The 25581-nt window shown below is 31.2% G+C and overlaps 1 protein-coding gene across 1 annotated transcript in view; it reads right to left on the reverse strand.

Moving 5' to 3' along the window:
• LOC108913036 overlaps nucleotides 1-25581 on the reverse strand; it is a gene marked incomplete at its 3' end in the record, with an annotated part of 154251 nt that overhangs the window by 54622 nt on the left and 74048 nt on the right. Inside the window, exon 2 of the mRNA XM_018718492.1 lies at nucleotides 8436-9032. Coding sequence (XP_018574008.1) covers nucleotides 8436-9032 — 597 coding nt within the window. The remainder of the gene's footprint in view (nucleotides 1-8435; nucleotides 9033-25581) is intronic.

Genomic DNA, 25581 nt, shown 5'->3' on the forward strand with positions numbered 1-25581 from the left:
TAAAGCTATGACAATTTTCAGAATAGAAGACATCTTTTAAAGAAAATTTGCAGAGTTATGTTGTTAATAGCTTCATTGACAGTCTTCGATATAATTCAAATCCAACCGACAGCATCGACATGAGGTCAGAGAACAGATGGACTACGAGAAATTGAGAAGTTTTAAAAATACAGAAGACAGAAAAAGACCTTTTGAAAAGACATGACTGTACTTTTTCCTAATATATTCAGCAGAAAAATACCTCTTTGCTTTTGGAATTGGTATGCTACGGGCATCTTAGGACCGATACCTTAAGAATATATTCAGCAAGAGGCAGGATAAGTTTGAAGAGAAAAGAACCAGCCACTAGGTTGTCAAGGAACAATTCGATTTTAATATTCAGGTACTGAAGAACCAATTATTAAAATTGAAGGAAATTCAGAAGAAAGCAGTTGTTAGCTGATTTAGACTGCCATAATAAAAATTTTTAAATGGGTAAAACCCAATTCCTCAAAAAGATAAAATTAACACAGTTTATGTTTAATTGAAGTTTGATCTTATTCAAGGACAATAAAATTTTTGCCGCTTTCGTCGAAGACCTACTAGAATTTTACTTGAATAATGTCAAGTCAAAAATGATAAAAAGGAGACTTACATAAATAATAATATAATTAACAATTTTAACTGAGACTATTACAGACTTGCACTAATTGTAAGAGTGCTTCATACACTTTGGTCAATTTCCACGCTTTTACCCGTTTACTGAGGTATTTGTCAGGCGGTTAAAATTGTTACAAAATAAAGGTGTGTGGGCTACACCTTAATTTTGTAACCATTTTGCTCGGAACAACTTTACTTGATGGAAAAAATTGTCGAGGATAACAAAGTGTATAGAGTCTCTAACCATTTGAAAATGTTAGAGGAACATATTATTATTAATCGAACAAACATCAACTAATTCAACAAATTTACGACAAACCGAGTGATTCAAATAAAATACTTCGTTTTCAAGACACAGGGTGTTTAAAAGATCAAAATTCTTTTTAGGCATATCTCGAAAACTTGTTTTCTAATTTGACATAAAGAGCATTAACGCAGATATCAGGTAAAATTTCATGGGGACACAAAAAAAATAAAACAAAAAAAATTTTGTCACTTTCTAAAGCTGAAATAATGACCCTTTTCAAATATTCAATGGTTTTTAAGTTTAAAAAAAAACATACTTGTCTTCTTTTCGATTTTCTGTTGCAGTTATCAGTTACGGATGAGCACTTTGGTGCATTCTAGTTTAATTAAACACATTTTTTTAAATAAATCTTTAGCTGTATTTTTTGATTACTCAAAACAAACTAAATGAGGTAAAATCATAAAAGTTGATCTTTATATCTATGCAAATGTATTTCATAATTATATATCATTGTAGAGTGATATAATTTTAATTTGAATTTTGTAGTTTTCTTAAAGAAATTAGGTTTATTTCACAAAGCTATCAAATTATTATGTCAATTCATTGTGACTAATAAAAATGATTTGAAAACTAAGTATTGAAGTGTGAAACAAGTTTGTGTAGTTTTAGAAACATGGCAACTCTGACTTTGATGTTCAATAAATTAAGTAAATAATTATGTTAGAAGGAAGGCGGCATTTTTTTAAACAGTTCGTATTGGAACTCAGAATGCGGCAATACGAGCGGTTTAGCTCTATAATGAGACGAGTTTCCCATCACAAGACACTTGTTGTGTAAACGACTTCAGTACCTCTCATTATGTGCAACATATTCCATAATACAGGTAACGGTACGTTATTTTCTATGTGATTGTTAGTAAAAGTGATATATCGTGTAGTTTCAGTCACGATGATCATTATTATTTAGTGTATCAATTGTGCCATTTTCCAATGTCTTTGTGTTTATTCCAATGCCGCAGGTGATATCCTTAGTTCCGGCAGATGATTAATGTTTTCATTCATTTAAATGGAAGAAGACAACGCTTACAATGATTTGTATCACTGAGCGACTCAAGAATATGAGTTTTTTCGTTTACAGTAAACTAATTTCTCTTCGGCTACCTGAAAGATAATGATCTTAATTAGCTGTTAGTGCACCTTTTAACGAGAATGACATTCTCGAATATTTCAACAGCGTTTCTTCTGGAAATGTATCACTTTCGTCACTAGTCAGAAAGTATAACAACCACGTAACATAGGAACATACTCAAAGTGGAGTTTTCGTATATGTTCCTTTACCACGACATGCGACATGAGAGAAATTTGTGAAATGTGAAATTTTGAAAATTGTAAGAAAACTTGCTCATTATGAGATTTAAAAGAGGCCGATCTTGATGACTAGAAATAGTTCTTAAAATTATCACTTTTTTTGTACTATCATTCATGAGAAGTGAAAATAACGCATCTTATTGACGTATGATCTATGCCGCGATTATTTTAGCCCGCAGTTACTCAGTAGTGTCCCGTTTTGTGCAGTAATCTATACAGGATGTTTGTAAATAAGTGCAAAATATTTTAGGGGGTGTTTGCCGAAGTTATTTTGTGAAAAAAAGTTCATATAAATGTAGGTCAAAATATGCTTCGTTTCCGAGATGGAGTGTTTAAATTTAAATTTTCTATTAAATTTTATTAATTATTTCAAAGAGTTTTAAAGATATTGATTCGAAATTTGATGGTTCTATTTTATTTAGAAATGTTGACAGCAACCTACTAGATATGTATCAATAGAAATTAAAAATACGCAACTTGCAATAAAATATGTTTAATTTTTTTCCTCAAAAACGATGCATCTACGAAAAAAATGGAGGGACCAATTTCGTTCAGAATTGATGGCGGATTCCTAAAAAAATTTTAAAACGTAAAAAAGTCAGTGGCGTACCATTCTTTTTATTAAAAAAGGTTGTGGCATTTTCGCACGAATGCCACTGGTGCAAGTAAAAATATTCGGATCACTCCAAAAAATGCACATGATCCCTTCAAAGCATTTTTCAAATTTCGAGTCAATATCTTTAAAACTGGTTGAAATAATTAATAAAAAAAAAAAATTTGAACACTGTAGAAACGAGGCATATTTCGACCTACGTTTATATTAACTTTTTTCACAAAATAACTTTGGCAAACACCCCCTAAAATATTTCGCACCATGTATAAAGTTTTCATGTTTATTTATGCATCAATTATTTATTTATTTAATTTGTTTGTTTGTTTGTTTGTTTGTTTGTTTGTTTGTTTGTTTGTTTGTTTGTTCGATTCTTCGCTGTAAAAAAATGTTTTGCATTATAAATTGGTGAAATTCGAGGTGGGTTTAAAATGATACTGATGAAAGTTACATAGTTAGATTTTGGTTAAAAATTCCCAAAGTGATTTTCAGAAAAATCGCTGGTATACAGGTATATTGGATAATCTGTGGTCTTCGATAACATTTTCCGATTTACATTGTGAGCATTAAGTTTCTCTAACAGTCGTTAAAGCTTCCCAAACTAAAATGTCACGATATAGCTTCCCGAGGTATCCTGAGATTTTGTTCCGAACTGCTATATAGTAGTTACGCTACAGTGTTGAAGTTTTTCACAAAAATAACACAGGCACTAAAATAAATCCAAACCCAAGAGATCCATATACTGGGTGTTAGAAGTTTGACTGCCTTAATTTTAATAGACGATAGAATACATTAAAATAAACAGAAAAACCTTATATGACATGGCTCAACCATTTTCGAGAAAAAATTATCAAAATCTCCATCTTGATGTATGTACAAAAGTTCGATTAATTAAGAAATATTGACGTAACTGCGTGCAGAGAATACCATAAAATACAATGTTTATCATATTTTTAAACTTCTTCATGCTTAATTCTAAAAAATAATTAGCGTTGTAATAAATTTAGAATTCGATAAAATTCATATCGAGCAATGTGACAACGGCGCGGCAGATAACACGAAGTACTAAGCTGTCCAGCAATACGCAATTCAGTTGGTATCTGGAACTGGACCGTGTCTGAGTGTTTTTTGCGTACCACTATTTCCTCTTCTTGAGGTGTTTTCCAACGAGTGCTTTTAATATTACGCCCCTGCAATATACAACTTTTTTTTCATTTATGATTACTCTATCTCATGCTGAAGTAATGGCAGTCAAACTTACACTCTATATAATTTCCGAAGGAATTCGATGCGCTCAACACGACCCTGTATCAAAAGTCGTAATTTTCTGATGAATTTCGAAGAAAAGAGAAAATTTTGGGTGGTTTTATCCAAATATATCATTTTCGTATTATTTCGAGGCGCTGAACCATGACCTCGATGTTTCTCAGAAAGTCCAAATATCCAAGTCACGTATAAATTTTACTAATAGCATCGTATTCATCGCTTCAAAATACTACGAAAATAATATATTTTGACCCATATTTGGGCCAGTTTTCATCCAAATAGTGGATTTTATGAGAAATATCGAGGACAAGGGTAAATTTTACCATAGCATTATGTTATGCATCAAAATACTACGAAAATGATGTATTTGGGACAGGAGTAGGAGGAAAAAAATCAGTTTTGACTAGTTTTCACCCAAAAATTTCGCTTTTCTCTGAAATTTATCGTGAAGTTATGAATTTTGACTGCAGATTCGTATTCAGCGCAACGAATTCCGTCGAAATGATATGGGAGTCCCTTGAATTTTTTTTGTGCTTGTGTAATTTATCGGAATTTTATATTACTCAACAACTTAACAAACGCAGGCTCTTGAGAACAACGTTCATGATTAACTTTTGAAATACGGGATTATTTCTGGTCTAAATACCGCACATTGTTTTCCGCGTCTTGATATAACCTGCAAGAAATCGTTATGGCCCTTCTGACATAAATATGACTGGTTGATGGCTCTGGGAGGTGAAAGTGCAGGGGACTCGACTTGTGGCTGAGCCACAGTACCCTGGCGTGGCTTCCGGGCTCGCCGAGGCCGACCTTTGAACTCAGCTTACCGGGTTACCCGCGCCTGACTGTCACTCTTTACCTCTAATTATATTGCTGCCCTATAAGGGTATTTAATAAGGAAATACACACAAATTAGCGTTTTCCTAGTTTTCAGCGTACCGAGCTTTCAGAAGACCACGATATCGGTTTTTATTAAAATTTTATATATCCTCGCAGATGAGGTGGTATTTGCTGATATAAAATAGTGAAATATTTATTTCCTTACACGCCTGGAAAGAGAAAATTAAGGAAAACACGAATTCACATTTTTTATTTTGGTCGGGTCAATTCTTATTTGGTATATTAGGCAATTCCAAGCAACGTGACTATCAGTAATTTAATCAATAAAGAACACTGTGATTTATGGACATAAAACTGATCCAATATTTTCAATAATTCTCATGATCACTGTTTCTCTATTTGTGCAAGAGTTCATCAAAAAATTTTAATTTCACTTATCCACAATATTTTCTTTTAGTTAAATACACACAAAATAATATTTTCCTCATTTTCAGTGTAGTGAGCTTTCAGAATTTCATGAAATAAGATTTTATTAAATGTTTATACAGGATGTTCCGAAAAACACTAGCATAAATTCAGGGCCTGATAGAATTTCAAAAAAAAATACAGTTTGGTCATAGGAACCATGGGCGTATCTTTTTCAATTTTCAAGATACATAGCGTTTAATTTTTTAGTATCTAGTTTCGGTCCTATCTTCCACAAAATTCGACCGAATGAACTGAAATTTTTTTATGTAGGATTTCTGGGGATGCTACATGTTCTGGAGTTACTAATTTTTGGCTATAGGGCGTTCAGTGCAGTCTGCGGGGACATTTTAGGTCCTAACATTTTTGAGGTTAATCTTTTTGCCCCTCTTGTCACTTGCTGTTATGGTAAATTTTATTCTAAACAAAAAAGGTGCTCTTGGAAAAAGCGCTAAAATTTGCACGTTTTCAAAAAAACAGATATAGTGCGCCAAAGTCAAGCAGCTAGTATCCCAAATTGTTGTTTTTTTTATTTTGTTCCTAGGAACAAATTGTAATATTTTTTAAAAATTCTATAGGCAGGCCCTGAATTTATACTAGTATTTTTCAGAACACCCTGTATATAAATTTCGAAAGCTGTAATATCTATTGGTGTAAAATAGGGCAATATTTATTCCCTCACTCATAAGAAAAACGAAAATTAACAGAAATATGAATGTCACTTTGATAATATGGTACCTATCTTAGATAACTGCAAAGCATAGTGACTAGCAATAATTTAATCCATACAAGAAATGTGTGGTTAAGATAAAACAAAACGATTACGGTACTTTAATTTTTATGTCGACCGTTTCCTTATGTGGTGTAGAGACTAGTCTCCTAACTTCCAACAATGCAAACATGTAGGTACCGAAGAAAATCATGAAAAGAAATTTTAACTTAATTTTCCATAACATTTTCGTCCACTTATTCACTAAAGATAACCAAATTAGTTCTCCTTTTCTCAACATCAGACTGCGACATACATTTTTATTAAAATTGTGTATATTCTTTCTGTAGTGGCGATTATTGGTATAAAATAAAAATGCATTCTTTTATTAAGAGAAAATTGAAGAATACAGAATTTTCCTCTTATTGTTATTGATATCAGAATCTTAGAAAACTGCAATGTAATGGAATTAGCAGTGATAACACCCTTATAAGAAAATTGTCGTAAGTAAGCTACTAATTTTTATGTTCATTGTTTCTCTATGTAGTCTAGAGAGCTATGATTTAACAGAAACATAATATAAAGAAAGCAGTTTTATCTTCATTTCCCAGTACTTACTTTCTTCCAGTTAAGTATAAAAGTTAAAGTTGTTTAATGTTTGCTATATTTGACTCAAAGCACTGTTACCAGAATTAAGCTAATAAAGGAAGAGAAGTTTTATTTTAACTTACACATATTTATTTGTTAGTTGTATTATTATTATTATTATAGTAAAATTATATGGATCCTCTGATGTGTGCAATAATGATTCAAGAATTATAACTGTTGTCTAAAGACTTAACCGAACAGTTTGCATTTTCTACCTATTTCTGAACAATTTGTTTGCAAATATATAATTTATTTTTCCATGTGCCAGTAACGAAATAGTAACAGAAATATATTACTGCTAGTAATAAGAATGATAGTTTTTCTTCAACAGAATGCCATAAAAGGAACAATGTTTGTGTTAGATGTTGTCAATATATCATTAAAACGTCATCAAATCATTCATTTACTAACGGAGAGCCCAAATTAATTACGGAAGTTGTAGTAAAATAGATATATAGTTTTTATGAACAGCATTAAAAGATAACTCGGCATTTTGTTTGCTATTTTATTTGACTCTTCTCTGGTGCAAAACTGTGTCATATAAAGGTGTGCCTAAAATAAAATTTAGCAACAGTGTCAGAAAGCTAATAAAAATTCATAAACTCTATTACGTAAAACTAAAATATATTGTTTTCTAAGTTCTAGGAAATAATATGTTGAAGAAATAATAGCAAAGAAATATTGGTGTGGAATTAGAGACTTATATTACACACAGTGTAGCCCATTAGAACCAAAAGACACCTATATAATTTCTTTGGGTGTACAATTAGAATGACAGTACAGTAGGTCTTTAGATATACTTACTGATGCATCTATGATTATTGTCAATGTGTTAAATCATGGCCCACTCAATCAACAACTCATCTCTAACACCACTTGTTCATCAATTTATAAAGTAAATTAACTTTTAATAATTTGGAAGTCGTTGGATGAAAAATTAGCCAATTATTGACACTGCTGACTAATTGTAACTGGTAAATCATGTTTATTTATGATACTAAAATTTCAAGCAGACTCTAATATTTATCAATTACTTCCAGAAAGAATTCACAGTAGCCATCGTAATTGGCTCAGATCTAGAAGGCCTATAAAGATAGAAAAAAAAGCTCTTATATATTATATACCGTATTTCTGTTAAGAAGTTCTGAACTTTTTGTATTAGGTCAATTCTGTTTTTTTTTTCTTTTACTGGCAGAGGTAGCCCAAAGCCCTGCAAAAGGATCTTGCATATAATCCAAATTTAAACCCTCTGCCCCAAACCGCTTTACTGCATTTGACATGTTTTCCAATCTGTTACATTTTTTTAGGTGTATGTATAATTTATATGCGGATAGTCCAATAGTTTAAGGAATCAACCTATATGTCCTTGTTGCTGTAGGATGGCAAAGCTTTGGTTTTGGTCAACGTGAGAGATTGATTGATACCAGTGAGCGTTTGACCACACCCCTAATTTATTGAAGGGTGGTTAAGGGTTAGGGTTCGGGTTTACTAACGTAAACGTGGATAATTCTCCCATACAAATTTCCAATTTCTAGGTTAAGTTTTGCTAGGAAAATACGAGGAGTAACATGTTTTTGCTTAACTACTTAACCATTGTTAACAGGAGAAAAATAAGACTATAAGTATATGTGACGACCAACTTACCAGTTTTATGGGTATTTCAATTTCCAATTTGTCTCCTTTTTCCTTCAGATCTGCAATAGTACCGTCGGCTTCACCTTCTTCCTCGTCTTGCGATTTCTTCAAGCTAGGCGAGGTGGTCCTTGGTACACTTGAATCCGTCTTAGTTTCCTCCTCATCAGGTGGTTTCCCACAACACAAATCTTTAATCTCAACTTCACCCTTTGCTATTTTCTCGTTATCACTATTATCTACATTAGGACCTTTGACCTCTATAATATTTGCTACTTGATAAGCGCTACTAGTCACGCCTAGGTTTGGACTATCTTGTGCATCTTCGAAAATTTCTTCTAATTCGTTTACTTCGCATTCGTTTAATTTATTCTCTACATACCACGAGGAAGTTCCTGAGGCGTCGCTGCTCGAGGATACTTCTAGACTGGCAGATCTAGTGCCTAGCGCGTTTTTACATTTTTTGAAATAGTTCTTTACGCGCTTGGTTTTGCTCTGGCGAGCTTCGGACAGGCGATTGAAGTCTTCTTTTTCTTTCAGCTTGTCTTCTGGAGAGGGCTTCCAGGATTCCTCATCGTACGTTATGGCTCGTCCTCCAGTGGGCGTAACCTGAAATGGAGATCATGACATTTAGTACTTTATAACTTCTAGGTGTCTTTTTTGTTTACAAATTGAATAATTGTCCATTAACATTGGAAATTAGGAAATAAAATAGGATAAGTGGAGGAGACTTAAAACAATTACTTCTTTGGATCATCATAATTTTACGAAAAGATTCATCTTTAATACCTCTAGTCGAATGCAAAGTTTATGCTAGTCAATTTGTGATAATACTTTCGCGATTGGCAACCTTAAATATACAATTTATGTATAATATAATTAACTGAAAGTCATTTACACCTCCATCTGTAAAAGACTATTTGATCAGTGATATGAAGGCGAGATAGGTTAAGATGTTCCATAAGGACCTTAACCCACTCATAACTTCTTAGGATTGAGACCTATGATAGAAAGTTTCAGATAAAAGTTGTAGGATATCAAAAACCCAACACGTTGGTTGTCCTTTGCCTTTAGTTTCAAGATCAAACCAAGGTCACCTTGAAATATTGAACGGAACGCTCTAGCTTTTATGCCAGCAACTGATAGAGCGCCAAATTTTACGTAAGAAAATGAGATCAGAAAACGTTTCCTACAAAGTCCTTGCAGGTTCTTTGAAGTTAAACTCGTTTTTCTCTGAATAACTCAACAAAATTGTTTCTAGCAAAATCTATAGGATTTTGAATGACGAATTAGATTGTTACCTTAAATGTTCTTACCGTAAACTAAGGTCGACTTAATGGACTATGATGTTTCTTATGCTAGAAACCAATAGAGCAACAACTTTTATATCGGAATTTGTGATCAAATAATTTTTCTAGATGTTCTTAAAGGTCATTTGAAAGTCAAATTATTTTTCCCAAAAAATAGTAAATATAAAAGTCATGCAATTTAAAAAACATATTCAACCAAAACCTCTGATCCCATATTTAATTGGAGCACGCTGAATTGGAAGAAATGGACATCAAAACTTTCCTCTGTGGAGTCTTATGAAAAAATTTATGTCGTCCAGTGAAATTGAACAAGAGAAGATGAAACAAGAGCAAAATAATGAATTTTCCTTTTTAAGTCTAATTTCAAGACAAATAAAGACGGTACAGGAATAATAAAATATACTTCGAAATGTCTTCTTAATGATAAAACTAAATTGTATACGTTATTGGATTTAAATGTAATGTCTGCTCAATTGACATTGTTGAGCTGGGAGTGTTTTAATGATGTTTTTATACACATGATATCAGTTTTAAATAATTAGGTATCTATGTACTATTTATATGTTTCATTAATGGACTCAAGGAGAGTAAATGAGCTTTATAACACGATTGGAATTCTACATTCTAACTCATATTGTACATTAGATCGTGAATGACTGATTTAAATGCGCCATTGAAAAATTAAGTTATCGATAACTGTACATACCTATAAGTGTATCGGAAATGGTGTTACAGTCTTTTAAGGAATCATATGAGCAAGAGCTGAGAGATTCTACCCTTTTGTCTTTTTTTACCTTTCTATGTAGAAAAAAATGGTAAAAACCATAGTTTCAGGAAGTTTTCTCATGATTCCAAAGAGACAAAAAAAGCAATTGACTGTTGCGTTTCGAAGAAATAAATCAATATTTTATTTTCTAAATGAAACATTCTGTATATTTATTATATTTTGGAATCCTCCCTTTTACTGATTAAAAAGGATATACGTTTTGCGTATAGTCAACCATAGAACCACAGCGTTGATTTGTTTTCTCTATACGTATATGTATTCTATTAAGAAAAAAATTATCATAGAATGTGTTTTATAATAACTTCATTCTGTTCTAGAGACCAAGTTTTCTATTTTGAAATGCCTGTTAGTCACCTCATTCATAGCATTAACTTCGTTCAATATTTTTCCTGTAGGTCATATAAATTACCTTTCACGTTGCTCTATAGAAAAAACTATATGGAGGCAAATTAGGACTTCTTGTGAATCATAAAATTATCCTTGTATTGTAGGTGTAACTGAAATTTTTGATTCCCTGACGAAAAGTGGGATAAATAGTGATTTCATTTCAATTATTATTTCTCACTCTTTGGTTAGTAGTGACTTTTCCAAGTCACATCAGTCACGTTAATCAGAACAAAAATAATTTATGTGCACTATTAAATAATATTTGGTATTTCATGGCATTCCTTGTATATTATTCAACATTCTATAAATATCTTGTAAACGAAGGATTTTAGACATCTGTTTCGTGTTTCAAAATCACGAATACACTAAAAAAATTCCGGTGTGCAAGCTAAGCAAAGCAAAAACAACAGGTTTTTACCTCAAACATAGAAAAAATATTGAGACATGATTCACGTTTCAGCCTGTCCTGGGATTACATAAAAAAAAATTTTGTCATTCGATTTGAATGTATCCAAACTCTATAAATATCACGTAAGATACCTTTATTAAAATAGATTACAGAACATATTCACTTTTGGATAGCTACAAAAGCATCATTCTAATTGCCGATTTTTTTTTTCAAACTTTGGAAATAAATAAGAGTACTTAAAATATGGTATTTGTAATAGAAACTATAAATTATCTCAACATCAATATTGTTTACCTAATCGGAAATTAGTTCAATCTATAATTAAAGGTAATTAACATTTTCTATACCCATTGGTTTTAGATATAAAATATAAAACTATGAATTTGTATTTGCAACACCCATTATATCAGTTTTGCAATTTTAAATATTAAGGACACAGATATGTTGAAAATAGTGAAACTTCAAAGTGAAATTTATCGAAAACTATAATTAAATAACTAGTAAAATGGCTACCTGGCGATGGTACCTCTGTGAAAGTTATGTGCATATAAGAATTTAATTTTGTAGGGTGGCATGTCACTGGTACATCAAGATGGACTATCAGTTTGTTAGAATTTTTGAGGCATACACAAAAAAAAAGTTCTTTCACATTGTCCTTCATCCATTCCATTCATGTCCATTTAAAATCAAAAGGTAATTTCCACAGAAATATACACGTCTTCACAACGGTGTAGATGACATAGTTATTAAAAAAAAATTCAACATTAAAAATTTTTATCCACGTGAAAAGTCTTCAAACTAGATCTATGTTTGTAATAAATAAAAAATTTACAAAACAGTGGTTCCTCAAAATGTGTTTTTATAAAAGAATAAAAGTTGTCAGTTTTTTATTTTAATCAGTAGAACCTGACATGACAAAAGTATCAATCACATCTATTACGCAAACATTATAAGTTTATTTTAAGAAATAGGTTCAACTATTTCGAATATCATCATCGAAACTCTAATTTCTATACCTATTTACTATACAACAGTTTTTACAAAATATCTTTTACACCGAAAGAAATGCGTTTTATTCTTTATTAGAATTCTATATGCCATTATAAGACCATTGTATACTATATGTGACAGTTAAACAGGTGAATATTGGATATAAAACGCGTATTACTAGCACAGTTGTATAGTGACTATACAACCTTCTTCTTTATTAAATTATTGTATAACTAGTATACAACGTTTTTTATACCCTTTACGAAATAATAGCAATAACTGTTATTAAAGTGTTCCATATCGTTATTAGAACATCTAGTACTGGTTATAAGTTTTATAATAATAAATGTATTAAACTGTTGTATACTCTGTATGAGTTAAAAACATATGTCATTAAGTTTTCAGAAATTTTATTGGATAACTGTAATTACAAGCTAAGGTTCTAATGTAAACATACATAAAACATACTTTTAAGCATTAAAAATGATGACAAATCGCTCCCAAAACTGTCCAGTTTATTTTCTTAGCAACGATGCACCCGTATTTTCTTGTATTACATGAGAATTTGCACTATAACTCTTCCACCTTAAGAATGAAGCATCCCCAGAAAGGTTGAGCTTCTTTCCATATAATTTTATTTCCTCTGGTTGATTGACTTTATACCCATGCTCTTCTTTGTCACCGTTAACCTTCTGTTCCTCCATCTTATGTAAAACTTAACATCAGCGATTTCTAATAGGACCTACAAAATAATAATTTTTAAGATTTAGACAAGATTTACATTTGAAAAAACAAAACAATTACAAGCCATAAAACAGTTAGATACTTACATAATAATTTTCCATTTCACACAACGCGATATGATCATGTATCCCACAAAACATGTGCATATACTGTCCATTTTCATCAAACTAGACGTGTAATAGTCGTAAGTCGATGCACAGCGGACTGTCGGAAATTTCACGATCATAACCGATTATGCACCGAGAGGTGACGATCACTTAACCATTATAAGACGCGTTTTACACCTTAAAAACGGAGACATATTCAGTATAAGAACGAATAATTCTGTTAATACAATTGTTATTCGGTCTTTATACAACAAATCTTCCCTACTATACAACTGGAATATAAAGTCTATAACACCTAATAATGTATAAGTAAATCATTATAACCTTTATTTCATAGATGCATAAGGTGTATTAAGCACCTTCCAGTTAAACTCATTGAATAATGAGTATGGAGATGATTGCTTTTTTTAATAAAAGTTGTATATTGGTTATAAAAGTTTTAATATGCGCTATACACATTATTCTAGATAAACAGTTTAATAAGTCCATTTCTTTCAGTGTAATTTTCAAGATATCGGGATAGAAAATTTATAAGGAGTCACCCTGTAGATAGTTGCTATAAATATTTTATTGACATACTTCCTGTGTAACATTAATTTTCAATCTTCCAACTTAAGTACCTACCTTACATATCTTTGTTTTCATCAAGCAACTATTGTACACAAATGTTTATTTTTACATTTTTATGCGCAAATTTTTTATACAGCTATGCAAATTTATAATTATTCATTTAATTGTCCTTCATGTACATCTGCATTAGGAGCATTTATTAACCAGTTGACCTTACATATCGGTTTTCAATTTATCCGGAACTAAATAAAGTCCCACGACCTACTAATACAAATATTAGAAATCGCGGCTTCTTGAATTAACCTAAAAGTAAACAATAGAGTATCATATTTCAGCCTGTCAAAGATCGCCCGAGTAAGGAACGTTCCTTGTCCAAGATATTCCGCGGCTACATTTGTCTTTCCGTTCTGTTCTGTATCGTGTGACGATTAACCAATAAGATATTGAGTTTAATTCATTAACTGTTAGTTATCTTTTGCAGCACTTTGCTGTCGTTCTCAGCCGCATCTAAAATATTTACTCGAATTTTTAACTGTTAAATGAGTGTAAATTAATTTTTACCGTTTGACCAATTTTCAAATTCAACAGAACCTTCAATGTCCAACATTGCGGAGAATAAATCACAGGGTGGCTCTTAACCTATATGCATAAACTTGAGATGATAGTAAGATGATAAATAGAGCGAACAACAAATGTGGAATAAAAGCTTTTCTATTAATGGAATGAAATTACAAATTAAATAAGTATAGAAAGATTTAGTTCAGGCGATCGAGAAGGTAAGGCAACTGAGCTGTGTCAATTAGCTTTTACAAGTTAAGTTTACTCATTTTCAAGTCGAACTCAACTTTTGCCTAATCAAATTCATCACTTTAACAATCAGATTCATTCTCTTGCAAATCAAATTCACACTTTTGGAAGTAAAAGATGAGTTTACAAAAATATATTTTAAAATAGTCACTATTTGTTCCAATACGGCTTTTCGTAGCTTACCGAAAAATCTGAATATGTCCTCTAATTTTCAAATACAAACAGTAAATGAAGATCGAATGGCACGGTATGTTAGGAAGCTCATTAGTTCTTTTGCTTTATGAAGAAGAAAAAATGCAGAAAACAGAAGTCAAGTATGAAACGGTTCAAACGGTTATGTTGACAACTAGATACTGTGTTTTCATAAGGATTAGCTTCGTTGGATCAATAGTATTATTGCGAATGGGTCTACTAATGTACAAGGTATACAATTCCATCTTGGTTTATTGAAAATTAAGACAGACATAATCATATTTTTGTCAAACCCGTCCGAAAAAGTCTGTTGAGACAAATCGTGATGTTTTTGTACAATATCAAACCACAGTCTCCATAGTGCAAACTGGAGTTGCAAAAAGTTGAATTCAATTTGCAAACGGATGAATATGATTTGTTAAAAGTTAAACTAGAAGAGATCTTTCCACATTTTAGTTAAGATAGTTTCAGCAGACCAGATCTTTGCATTATATTGTTTGAACCTGTGAATTTGTGCTTTAATGTCATTACAAATTGCTTCTGCTTTTATTTTTGCAACTTAATCATAACTAAAATATTTTGTTATTAAAATTTACTTTCTTTAATTACTGAATATCGTTATTATCAAAAATACTACTGTAGTGTAGATATTTCTGAAATCAGGAAAATATGAACTAATTGATTCAAAATAAATGTTTTTATCCACAATCACCTTATAATCGGACTTTTATCCACACATATGAACCGTCTAAAGTGATACTTTATCCACTAGTGGTATAAAGTAACTTTATTGCACTAGTAGAATAATGAAAAAATAATGAAATCAGCACCTTTATTGGCCAATACAGTTGTTGAAGTGCGCCTCATACAATGGCCAGTATATGCTTCTGCATTTGCGATATTCAGGAAACTAGCAACTATTGAGGGTACCTTTGTCAATGTGTTGATTCCAACATTCTGAGAAATACATTTTTGATTGATGTATCTTAAAAAGAATATGTCTTGTATTAGGCGAATTGGTCGCAGAGAAATATATTTTCTGCATATTTCAATAGCATTCACGCAAAAGCCATCTTCTATAAGTGTAAATTTTCTTGAAATGCCCGTCTTGGTGTCAGGTATTGAACCAAGTTTGTATCATCTCGATTCACTCTTCAAATAAGCAGAAAGCTTGTTATATTTTGCAATATCTACATTTATACTAGCCTTCGACACCGCATACTTCCACCACATAGATGAAATTGCATATTTTTCTTCATTTATTGTCATTACTCTCCGTTTTTCTCTCAATTCGTTAAATTCTGCGAACACTTATTTATACTGTTCCCTGAATTCTGCCGGGAATAAATGGAAAATTGCTTCTTGAGTTTCTCCAAAAAAACCACAGGAACACAATTAATTTCTTGCATTTTTACCAAATTCAGCTAGAACTGTTTATTAAATAATTGATAATAAGCAACGTACCATAGCAACCAATAGGTATAACAGAACCTACCACGTTTCATTGGGAAATTCCAATAATTCTGACTCCACAAATATGATTGTGATGTGATTATGGATAAAACGTTGTATTGCATTCGTGTTTTAATTACCTATTATCCGCTTTAAATTCTTGCGTGGATAAAATGCTACTTAAAACACATACAATAAATAACTATTATTTTGATCACTACCTTTTCCATTTATCATTCATTTGTTTCTCTGAGTAATTAAGTTCTAAATTGGCGTTTTTCTTAACGCCTCGTATCTTCAAATAAATAAGATAATAGAGGTGAGAGAGATTTTTGTACCATGCTGTACCTACACTTGCACTTCCATAACTTTTATCTCTATTGCTTGTTGCCAATGTATTTTGATGACGCTATAATAAGTTGCACGACCATCTCCTCCACTCTTAGGCTTTAAGTCGTGTTTTGAAATCATCATGCGAAGTTGTGGTGTAATTTTGAATATTGCCTCTTAATGTTTATTACCCACGTCCATTACAAGATTGCAGTTTTCAGCATTACCTCTAATTTATAAAATGTCTTTAATTCCTGTTCAAATACATGCGAGGCAATAATTAAATAAATGAGTAGTACTTCACCGCATGCGTCTAATGTTATTATAAATCTAGTTTCACTCGAAAACTACCGTATAATTTGCCTTCGAGGGGAACAATCCTTCAACAGGGACAAGAATAATATTAAGCCATAATATATTAAGCCATAATAAAATTTATTAAAGCGTAGAAATTTCCGCCAATGGAATCGTGCGTGTGCACTTAGCAAAATCGAAGTACTTACTCATGTATGTCGTTATTATTATGCGGACTTTCTTGTGTTATCTCACGATGGGGATGTGTAAGGCCCCCCCCGGGAAAAACAATTATACAATTATACAATTATAATTATATTAAACGAGAGGTGAGAATGATTAGAAAACAACATATGCACTTACTTATGTAATTACATATGTAATTCTTTTATATGGAGGAATTGCTGTTTCTAATAAAACTTTTACGTCTAACAATAATTATTATCTTATACACAAATAAAGTTTAAAGCGGTTTCCTTAGTGTAAGATCAGGTTAAGCCTAGTATTAATCTATTGAAAGTTAAAAATGAAATCAACACTAATGAGGCTAATAGATACATCCTAAAAACTAAGAATCGCTTATCTGATGCCTCAGTATAATCAGTAATCAATTAAAAGTGAACATTTTTCTCTCTTTCAATTAGCCGTATCAATATTTTTTACGCATAAGTGTTATAAAGTGTGACCTTCGATAGATATCAACTACAGAGTTGGACCGCTGCTCAGCTTTCGCCTGAAGACGTAATTATCAAAGAAAAAAAGTTAGGGTGGAGTATATATTTTTTATTTTATGCATATTAATGTAAACATGCGATGGACTAGATTCTGAATCAGTTTCACGTCTTGCAATGTAGGCAAATGTTATTTGGACGTGAAATTGGTAAATTAATACAATGGCATAAACTCAAACAGTTTACAACATATATTCTTCTGCAGCGACATCATTACTGGCAAAAACGAAATCCACATTCTTCAAATGTATTGACAGAAACTTTTATCTAAAATCTTTAAACGTATAATAACAATGAAGCTAAAGAAATGGTGAATTTCTTATTGAAGGAATTACTAAAATGAGTAATTTAATAAGTGAGACATATTTGTAAGCAGTGATTGAAATCGAAAATCATGTGTGAAAAATTTATTCATCTAGTTGCTACGAAAGTTGCTAGTACCTACGAAACTTGGTGTTACTTTTTGCAGTACCTTTGCTTTTCTTTTCTATCAAAATGGAATAAATTAAAATGTATTACATAACTATACACTTCTGTTTCATAAGGATTAGTAAGGAGTTGGTACTAATAAACTTATTTTTATCAATATCGATTCGTAGAATTAGAAGATAAATGATTGATAAAAAATAGCATTTTGGTCACTATCGAGATGTTACAACGACATTGTAATGAACTATCAGAGGCTACTTTGTCACGTCAAAACCAACAACAAACAAGAGGAACAATGTTTTCTTTTACAGTTTCTTATCAATTAGTAAGAACCATTGAAGATATAAACTTTAAACCTGGTGTAGTCTTTCAACCATCAAAATGTCGTTTGTGTTAAAGATATCTTTCGCAGATTTGGAAAAAGGATAAATTCTAATCAAAATTCTTGTTCTTTTTGAGCTGTTTTTGTATTAGCATTATTTACCATTGAAAGACTAAAAACTATGCACTGGTAAATGCTTGCCAGCGCATCATATATGACAGCAGCTGCTCTAATTTATCAATAATTATACATACTGTGTAGGGTTCAATTTATTTATTCAAACAAATTCGTTCAAAACTGATTTATTCTGGTTTTCACCCACACTCTACTACCAAAAATATGCATAATTGTGTCACAGTTTTTGGACTGAACCTGAATAATTGCAATCTATGAAAAAAGCAACATAAATAAAAGCTTTGGTTGGACACAGTCTATCCATAGAATGTTCCTCTTTAATGTTAAATAATTTCTCTTATTTCCGACATTACTAGTCAGTTTGTGATCAAATTTTACAGTAAATAATTACTATGTAACTGTAACTGTATCATATTAAATGAGTATTTGACGAAGAATTATTTCTCACTTCCAAATCTTTTGTTTGACTTAACGAGTAGACTCAGCCCTGGAAGCTAGTCACACCACCCTCGTGTATATTTCTTCTTCTTTTTAAATATATTCTATGGCAATGAACAAAACACAAAAATTTGGTCCTTAGAAAGAATTAATAATACAGGAAGTCGATTAGATTTAAGGCAACGTTTATTACTTCATTCTAAGCAGCGTGTGAAGGATGTTGATTTATTTGCAGAAATCGGAGAAACATGCCGTACAATAGATTATTAGCGGCAGATTAAAAGTAACCGCTTTATCTGAATCGTACTTTCCAGCCTAGCTTTACATAAATACCACCTTAAAAATGACCACCAGACTTGTAATTACAAGATGTTTATTTATAATCACTGGGATATTATCAGTTGTTTTTCATAATATTACAAGCGCGTTTCTGCTAGAGATTCATGAAATGTTAAGCCAGATCAGAAGTAAAGATAGCTCGGTACAGATCTACTCTTACTCAAGCTTAGTTCTCTGCCTTTTCGAATGAAAGTGAACTCAGGAAGTTTTTGCTAGGCCTGAGTTACTGACAGTAATAGGATGAATGTCACTCCGAGTGGGTTTGTTTGCAAATAGTGAAAAATGTTGACTATTTCCAGCAACGATTTCACAATTATTCTACTCATTGTCAGTGTGAAGTGCTCAACTTAACCATTACACAATTTATTCGAAATAATATGTCACATTCTTTATGAAACCTCACTAGCTACTATGATCACCAGAAGTACATACTGGATTAATTTGTCGTGGACAACTTTACAGCGATGGAGAAATATAAAGTGTATTTTTTATAATCAATTAAGATAGTTGTTATAATTACCCATATTATATAATACTTATAAATTCTTTGGAAATAATATGGTAATTATAAAATGGCCAGTAGCAAACTATAAATATTTTTTCTACAAACGTCAAAAAATGACAAGGTTTGCGCATTGACAACAATATGCGAAGTGACACTTTTTTTCGGATTCTTACGTTACCATGACACCGTGCGCGAAATACTTCGCGCACTAGGGTGCGAAGTATTTCGCACACTGCATGTAAATTAATAAGAGTTTTGTATTTCAATCATTGAAAAAATGAAGCAAAACTCCAAATTATTATTTATTTTTAAATGAATAACAATTAAATACTTTTAAAATAATGATAGAATTTTACAATAACTTAAGTTATTATTTACAATATTAACATTAATCGTTATTATTGTTGTCAACAACAGCCACTTTGTTTCCATAGTAACAGCGAAAATTTGATTAGGAAAGACATTTTAAGCCAGCTCAACACTATTTTCTATAATAAATTAGGCATTTTACTTATTTATAATATTTTTAAGAGATAGATTTTGACGTTTGCAGAAAAAATATTGTTTGCATCTCGTGTGCGAACTACTTTGGTGATCGAGAATTGAATTTTTTAACGAGGCGAAGCCGAGTTAAAAAATTATTCGAGCATTTCGCGCACTAGATACAAAAATAACTATTAACACTCATTTTATAAATATTGCTTGTAACATTAAAAAGAAAAAGTATCATCAAATATCAATGACCCGCATTAATACCAAAGAAATTTGTTTAACATGATGGAGCTGTTGGGCATTATACCAGACGTGTAGGACAATACCTAAATAGAACTTTTCCACGTTGTTGGATAGGAAGTGGTAGCGAATTTCCTTGACCTGATTTGACCACTTGATTTTTCTGGGATCACTTTAAAGCTTTAGTTTATCAAAAGAGTGTTATAGTTCAAGAACAGCTAAGGTATAGGAATCATTGATACTATTAATTTTATTCAATATCATATTCAATTGGTCATTTGGAGATTCTTTAATAGTTGGTAATTTTGTAGTTGTGCCTAATAAAATATTATTTCTTTTGTTTTTATTATTGTGTTTATATTAATCTTAAGCTTCTTATTTCGCAGCCTATTTTGACACAAGTAGTTTAATTTAAAATCTCTGAAATCTTGATGTCTTATGATTCTAAAACGGATCTTTTAGCAACTTTTACCACTTATTTTATTTATAATTGCACTCAATTTAATAAATAATTCCTTACTAGAAATTCAGGCTTTTAAAGGACAAAAGAGTTAGACATATTTTGATATTGATATAGCTTCTAAATGCAATGAAATATACCTTATAACCTTTTGAAAATTAAAATTTAAAAACAGCAAATTAAAAAAAACAGCAGTAGAAAAACTATTTTATTTTAAACTCATTTTCATAAGCTTTTAAAACCATTTCTTTATTCTAAAGGTAATATTTATGTAAAGACATTATTAGAATATCTTTCCACTGTGTGTCGATTTTACTAAATTTGAGATTATGCAGGAAGTAAATCTATATGATTATCTTCGGAATTAATAGGAAATGCCGGGAGGGGTAAAATGGTCAGTAACTAATCAAATAAAATGTGTTGATCACAATTTATTTATTTTAGAAAGTAATTTTGCTTGTAACAAACAATGTACGAGATATACATAAGAAAATTTATATGTATATACAAACATGCGTTTTGCTTTTAGTGTTTAATTGAACATTCACGTTTTTAAATTTATATGTGAAGTAATATGTAGTAAACTAATGACGCAGTGAATTAGCAGTCGTTTTAAATCAAGTCATGTGTATGTACGTACAAAAATGTACATGTCTACACTAATATACACTGACAAAAAGGGTGAAGCTGTACTACTGTCAAAATATAGATAATAAAATTAATATACACCTTTCTTTTTTCAATTATAATAATTAGTATTTGGTTATCTTTTCTCGACACATTTTATGAAATATAGTAGAGTAGTAGAGTAGAGTAGAGAAACACTGAATATTTTTATATATTTGGATAGAATACTTTTCTACTATTACACTCGCAAAAAGCTTTAAGGGTTTATCTCTACTAATAAGACTACTGTTAAACGGTGTGCTATAAGTATAATACGTCAGAAATAGAGAAAAAAATCATTTGTTTATCGGAGCAGGCAATTATGAAACACTCTTTTGGACAAGTCTCCCTTACTATGAGAGGTCGACAAATCGAATTTAATATTAAAAGTGAAAATGTCTTTTCGCGAAAATCAAATCCATTTTGACATTAATCGGACAACCCGTACAAGAGTTACATGGAGTGTGACATTTAAAGCACACTGTACATATAGAGAAAGCTACTTCGTTGAGTGTTTGTTTTAGATAATGTGAAGGAGCAAAGGTTCACGTATGTCATGACATATCCAGTCAATCAAATGAGTTTTCATAGCCCATAACGACTCAATAGCCCGAATAAATAGTGTAAGTTATCTTCCTTTATATGCGAACATAACCATGTTAACTCGATTTTTATACAGGGTGGAACCCCGAAAGCCAGACTATTTTTGAAATTTTTTTTAATAAAATTTTTGACACATTTTTTCCAAAAAACAATGTATTGAATTGGTATTTGATACGATTTGGATTTTAAGCCTACTTAAAAAGCAAGTAATGTTAGTTTTTGACCATCTGCCAAAGCGCGTTAACTATTATCTCAGTGACATTTTTTCAAGCTAACATTTTTTATAGTGTATGTAATGTTCTACTAGAATGTAGTTATCATTTTACATAAAAAGGTTTCCTGTTAAAATAGCCGAAAACAAAACGCAGTATTTTTTTAAGGAAAATGCAACTGACTGTCCCAAGTCAACCAGTTTATGTCCTTAGTATGCAAAGTATACAAAAGAATGGTCCATACATCAAGGGTAGCATCTTTGGATGAAAATAAACTAATTTAGATCAATTCAACTCGCTAAAATTTTGCTTTTCTAAACAGTTACGTATCTTCAGAAAAATGAATTAAAAACATTTTTGAAGGACTGTACATTTTTAAGAAAAGTAATTTAATTCACATCGATTTAGTTTGTTTGATTCAGGAAAACTACCCTTGAAATATCGTATATTCATTCCTGGACATAGAAGCTGGTTGACAAGGGGGATCAATTTCGTTTTGTCAAAAATGGCACAATCATGAACAATTAAGATACACAATTTAAAAGGCCTAACCTTAAAACGGTTATGTCATAAAATGCCCCTGGGAGAGATTGTAAGTATCAACATCTAGCACATGAAATGCATTGCTTTTTGAGGAAGATATGGCTAAAATCTTATTCTAAAAAATCATTTTAGTACTTGTACTTCAAAATCAAATTACAATATTTACTTTTCGTGTCTTTCAAAAGCATCTCTTTTGGATGTTTGTGGGAATGTGTTCATCAGTTTGTTTTGTCAGTGTAAATACAAAATAATTATAAAGTAGGTACATATACTAAAATTTAATACCTCTCTTCTGCAACCAAATAAAACTGTACACGAGGAAATCAGCTAATGATCGATGGGATAGAACGATAGCATCCAGAAAACATTGTATTTTATTCCTTCAACGTTATACAGCTTTAAGGCGTACCTTGTATAATAGTTCAAATAGTGGTCATGCATGTAGTAATATAATTATGACAAGTATACTCGGAGTAGAAAGTTTTATTTCTCCTTAAGGATTATTATTATGCACGCTGAAGGAAATTTCCAATATTGTTGTACAAACTGGTTGCAGGTGAGATAATTTTAGGTAGAAGGCCTGAGAACCGATGTGTCAATATTTTTTTAATGAAAAATAGATATGTTACGTGACCTAAACCTTTTTCTTCTTTATACAACGACAATTCAGACAAAAATAATGAAAACCTGACTACGTAAAGGATACAGTCGATAAGGTTACAGGTACTTGCCATATAATTAGCGCCCTCTATCAGTGAACAAAACGATTACCATATTTGAAATTTTCACCTTTATAGAAATAAATAAATAAATGATTTAATTAATGTTTTATGTAAATAGGTACCTACTAGGTAAATCAATTTCTAATAGGTTTGAGCACATCACAGTACGACAATTTAGTGTCTATGTAAGGATAGCGCAGATCTGAATCAAACGAAAGTCCTAAATTTTTGCATTCGCTAATAAAATCCAATTTTATATTGTCCATAGTAAATTGTTAGGATTTTTTACTACTCGTATTGGACTCGTTTGTTTAGGTTAAACTGTGTTCAAATTCGACAGATAACTTATGAAACGAATTTAAGTCTTGATTAATTTTTAACACCCAAATTAGAACTAAACTATAACTGATTATCGTCTGCATAGTGATGTATATTGTAAGATAGTATTGCATTATAAAAACCAAAAAATCTGAAATATTTATAAATAGAAGGAACAGGCGACCTAAACTGGACCCATGTGGCACTCCGTATTGAATAGGAATGACATACCTCGGATTTTAAGTACCTTTGAGCTAACTCCGCAAATGCTTCATTTTCGAAATAGAGGATGTCAAGAAAAATAAAAATATATGTTTTTTATTGATAATTTCATTGGAAATCGCTTAAATTTGGGTCAATATATTTATGATATGTAGGTTATAATTTAGTATAATCAGACCCATCAGAGGCGTAGATATGGGGGAGTACCTTTTTAGACAATAGATTTTTTGACAAGAAAATCTACGCCACTGGTTTTTCTACTGGTTTTTACTTTATTTTTAGGAACCTCATTTATTTTAGAACAAAAAGGTCCCCTTGCACATTTGTCATTTAGAGAGCGGCTTTCGAGCTATTGAAGATTTTAAAAAATCATGCTAATAATAATATTTAAAGAAAAATTAAACATTTAGTATCAAATTCTTGTATCTTGACTTCAATGTACCTACTTTTGTATTAGAACGTACATAAATGTCCAAATTTACAAGAAAATATTAACAATAAAAATTCAGAAATTATCAATAAAAACATATTTTTTAATTATTTTTTTTGGTACCGTCTATTTCGAAAACGAAGCATTTGCAGACCTAAGTTTTAGGAGATTTCGTATTTTTGGATGTAGAATCTGCTCTAGAATTCTCTGACCAACATTTTGCAACACCCTGTATATGGTCTTAAGTATCAAACGCCTTACCAAAATCTAATAAAATTTACAATTGACTTTGTATTTATCGCTATTATAAAGCATGTTATTGACTACACGAGTTGACGCTTTAACAGTATCTACTGTGATTTTATCTAAATTTTAACTGGATTGGACAAGTAATATTTTGTGTGAAAACGTATTCGGTAATTTGTTGGTTTATAGTTATTTCTACGACCCTGAACATGACAACATGCTTATACTGAGAAATTTACGATGAATTAGATATTTTTGCAAGCGGTAAACTAGTGGCATGCTTCCAAGCAAATCAATACGCTGAAATAACAATTGCTGTGCATGTTAATTAACTGAAATGCCGTCTAGGCCTACAAATTTATTTTAATTTTATAGACATATCTTAAAATGGTGCACTGTTGATAACAACAAACGTTAAAGGTTCATTCTGAATGTACAATATAAATGAAGAATAAGGATAAATAAGTAGGTACCACATAAAAACCGTAAAAACAGTGTCATCTCAGACAGATTTCTCTTTCAAAGAGGTTATTATTACACACATCTAACATCTGATAACTTAAAACTGTGCGTTTAATTTTACTTTTATTTAGGAATGACTTGCATTTCACACGGCGTACCAGACAAGGGAAGATGCACGGTATGTACAGGTTTAGTGTCTTCCACAGAGTCGGTACTAACAAAGAGATACCACGAGATAATGAACAATTGCCGTTACAAACACTC

Source organism: Anoplophora glabripennis, unplaced genomic scaffold (genome assembly GCF_000390285.2).
Source record: "Anoplophora glabripennis isolate ALB-LARVAE unplaced genomic scaffold, Agla_2.0 scaffold485, whole genome shotgun sequence".
Taxonomy (NCBI): Eukaryota; Metazoa; Arthropoda; class Insecta; order Coleoptera; family Cerambycidae; genus Anoplophora; species Anoplophora glabripennis.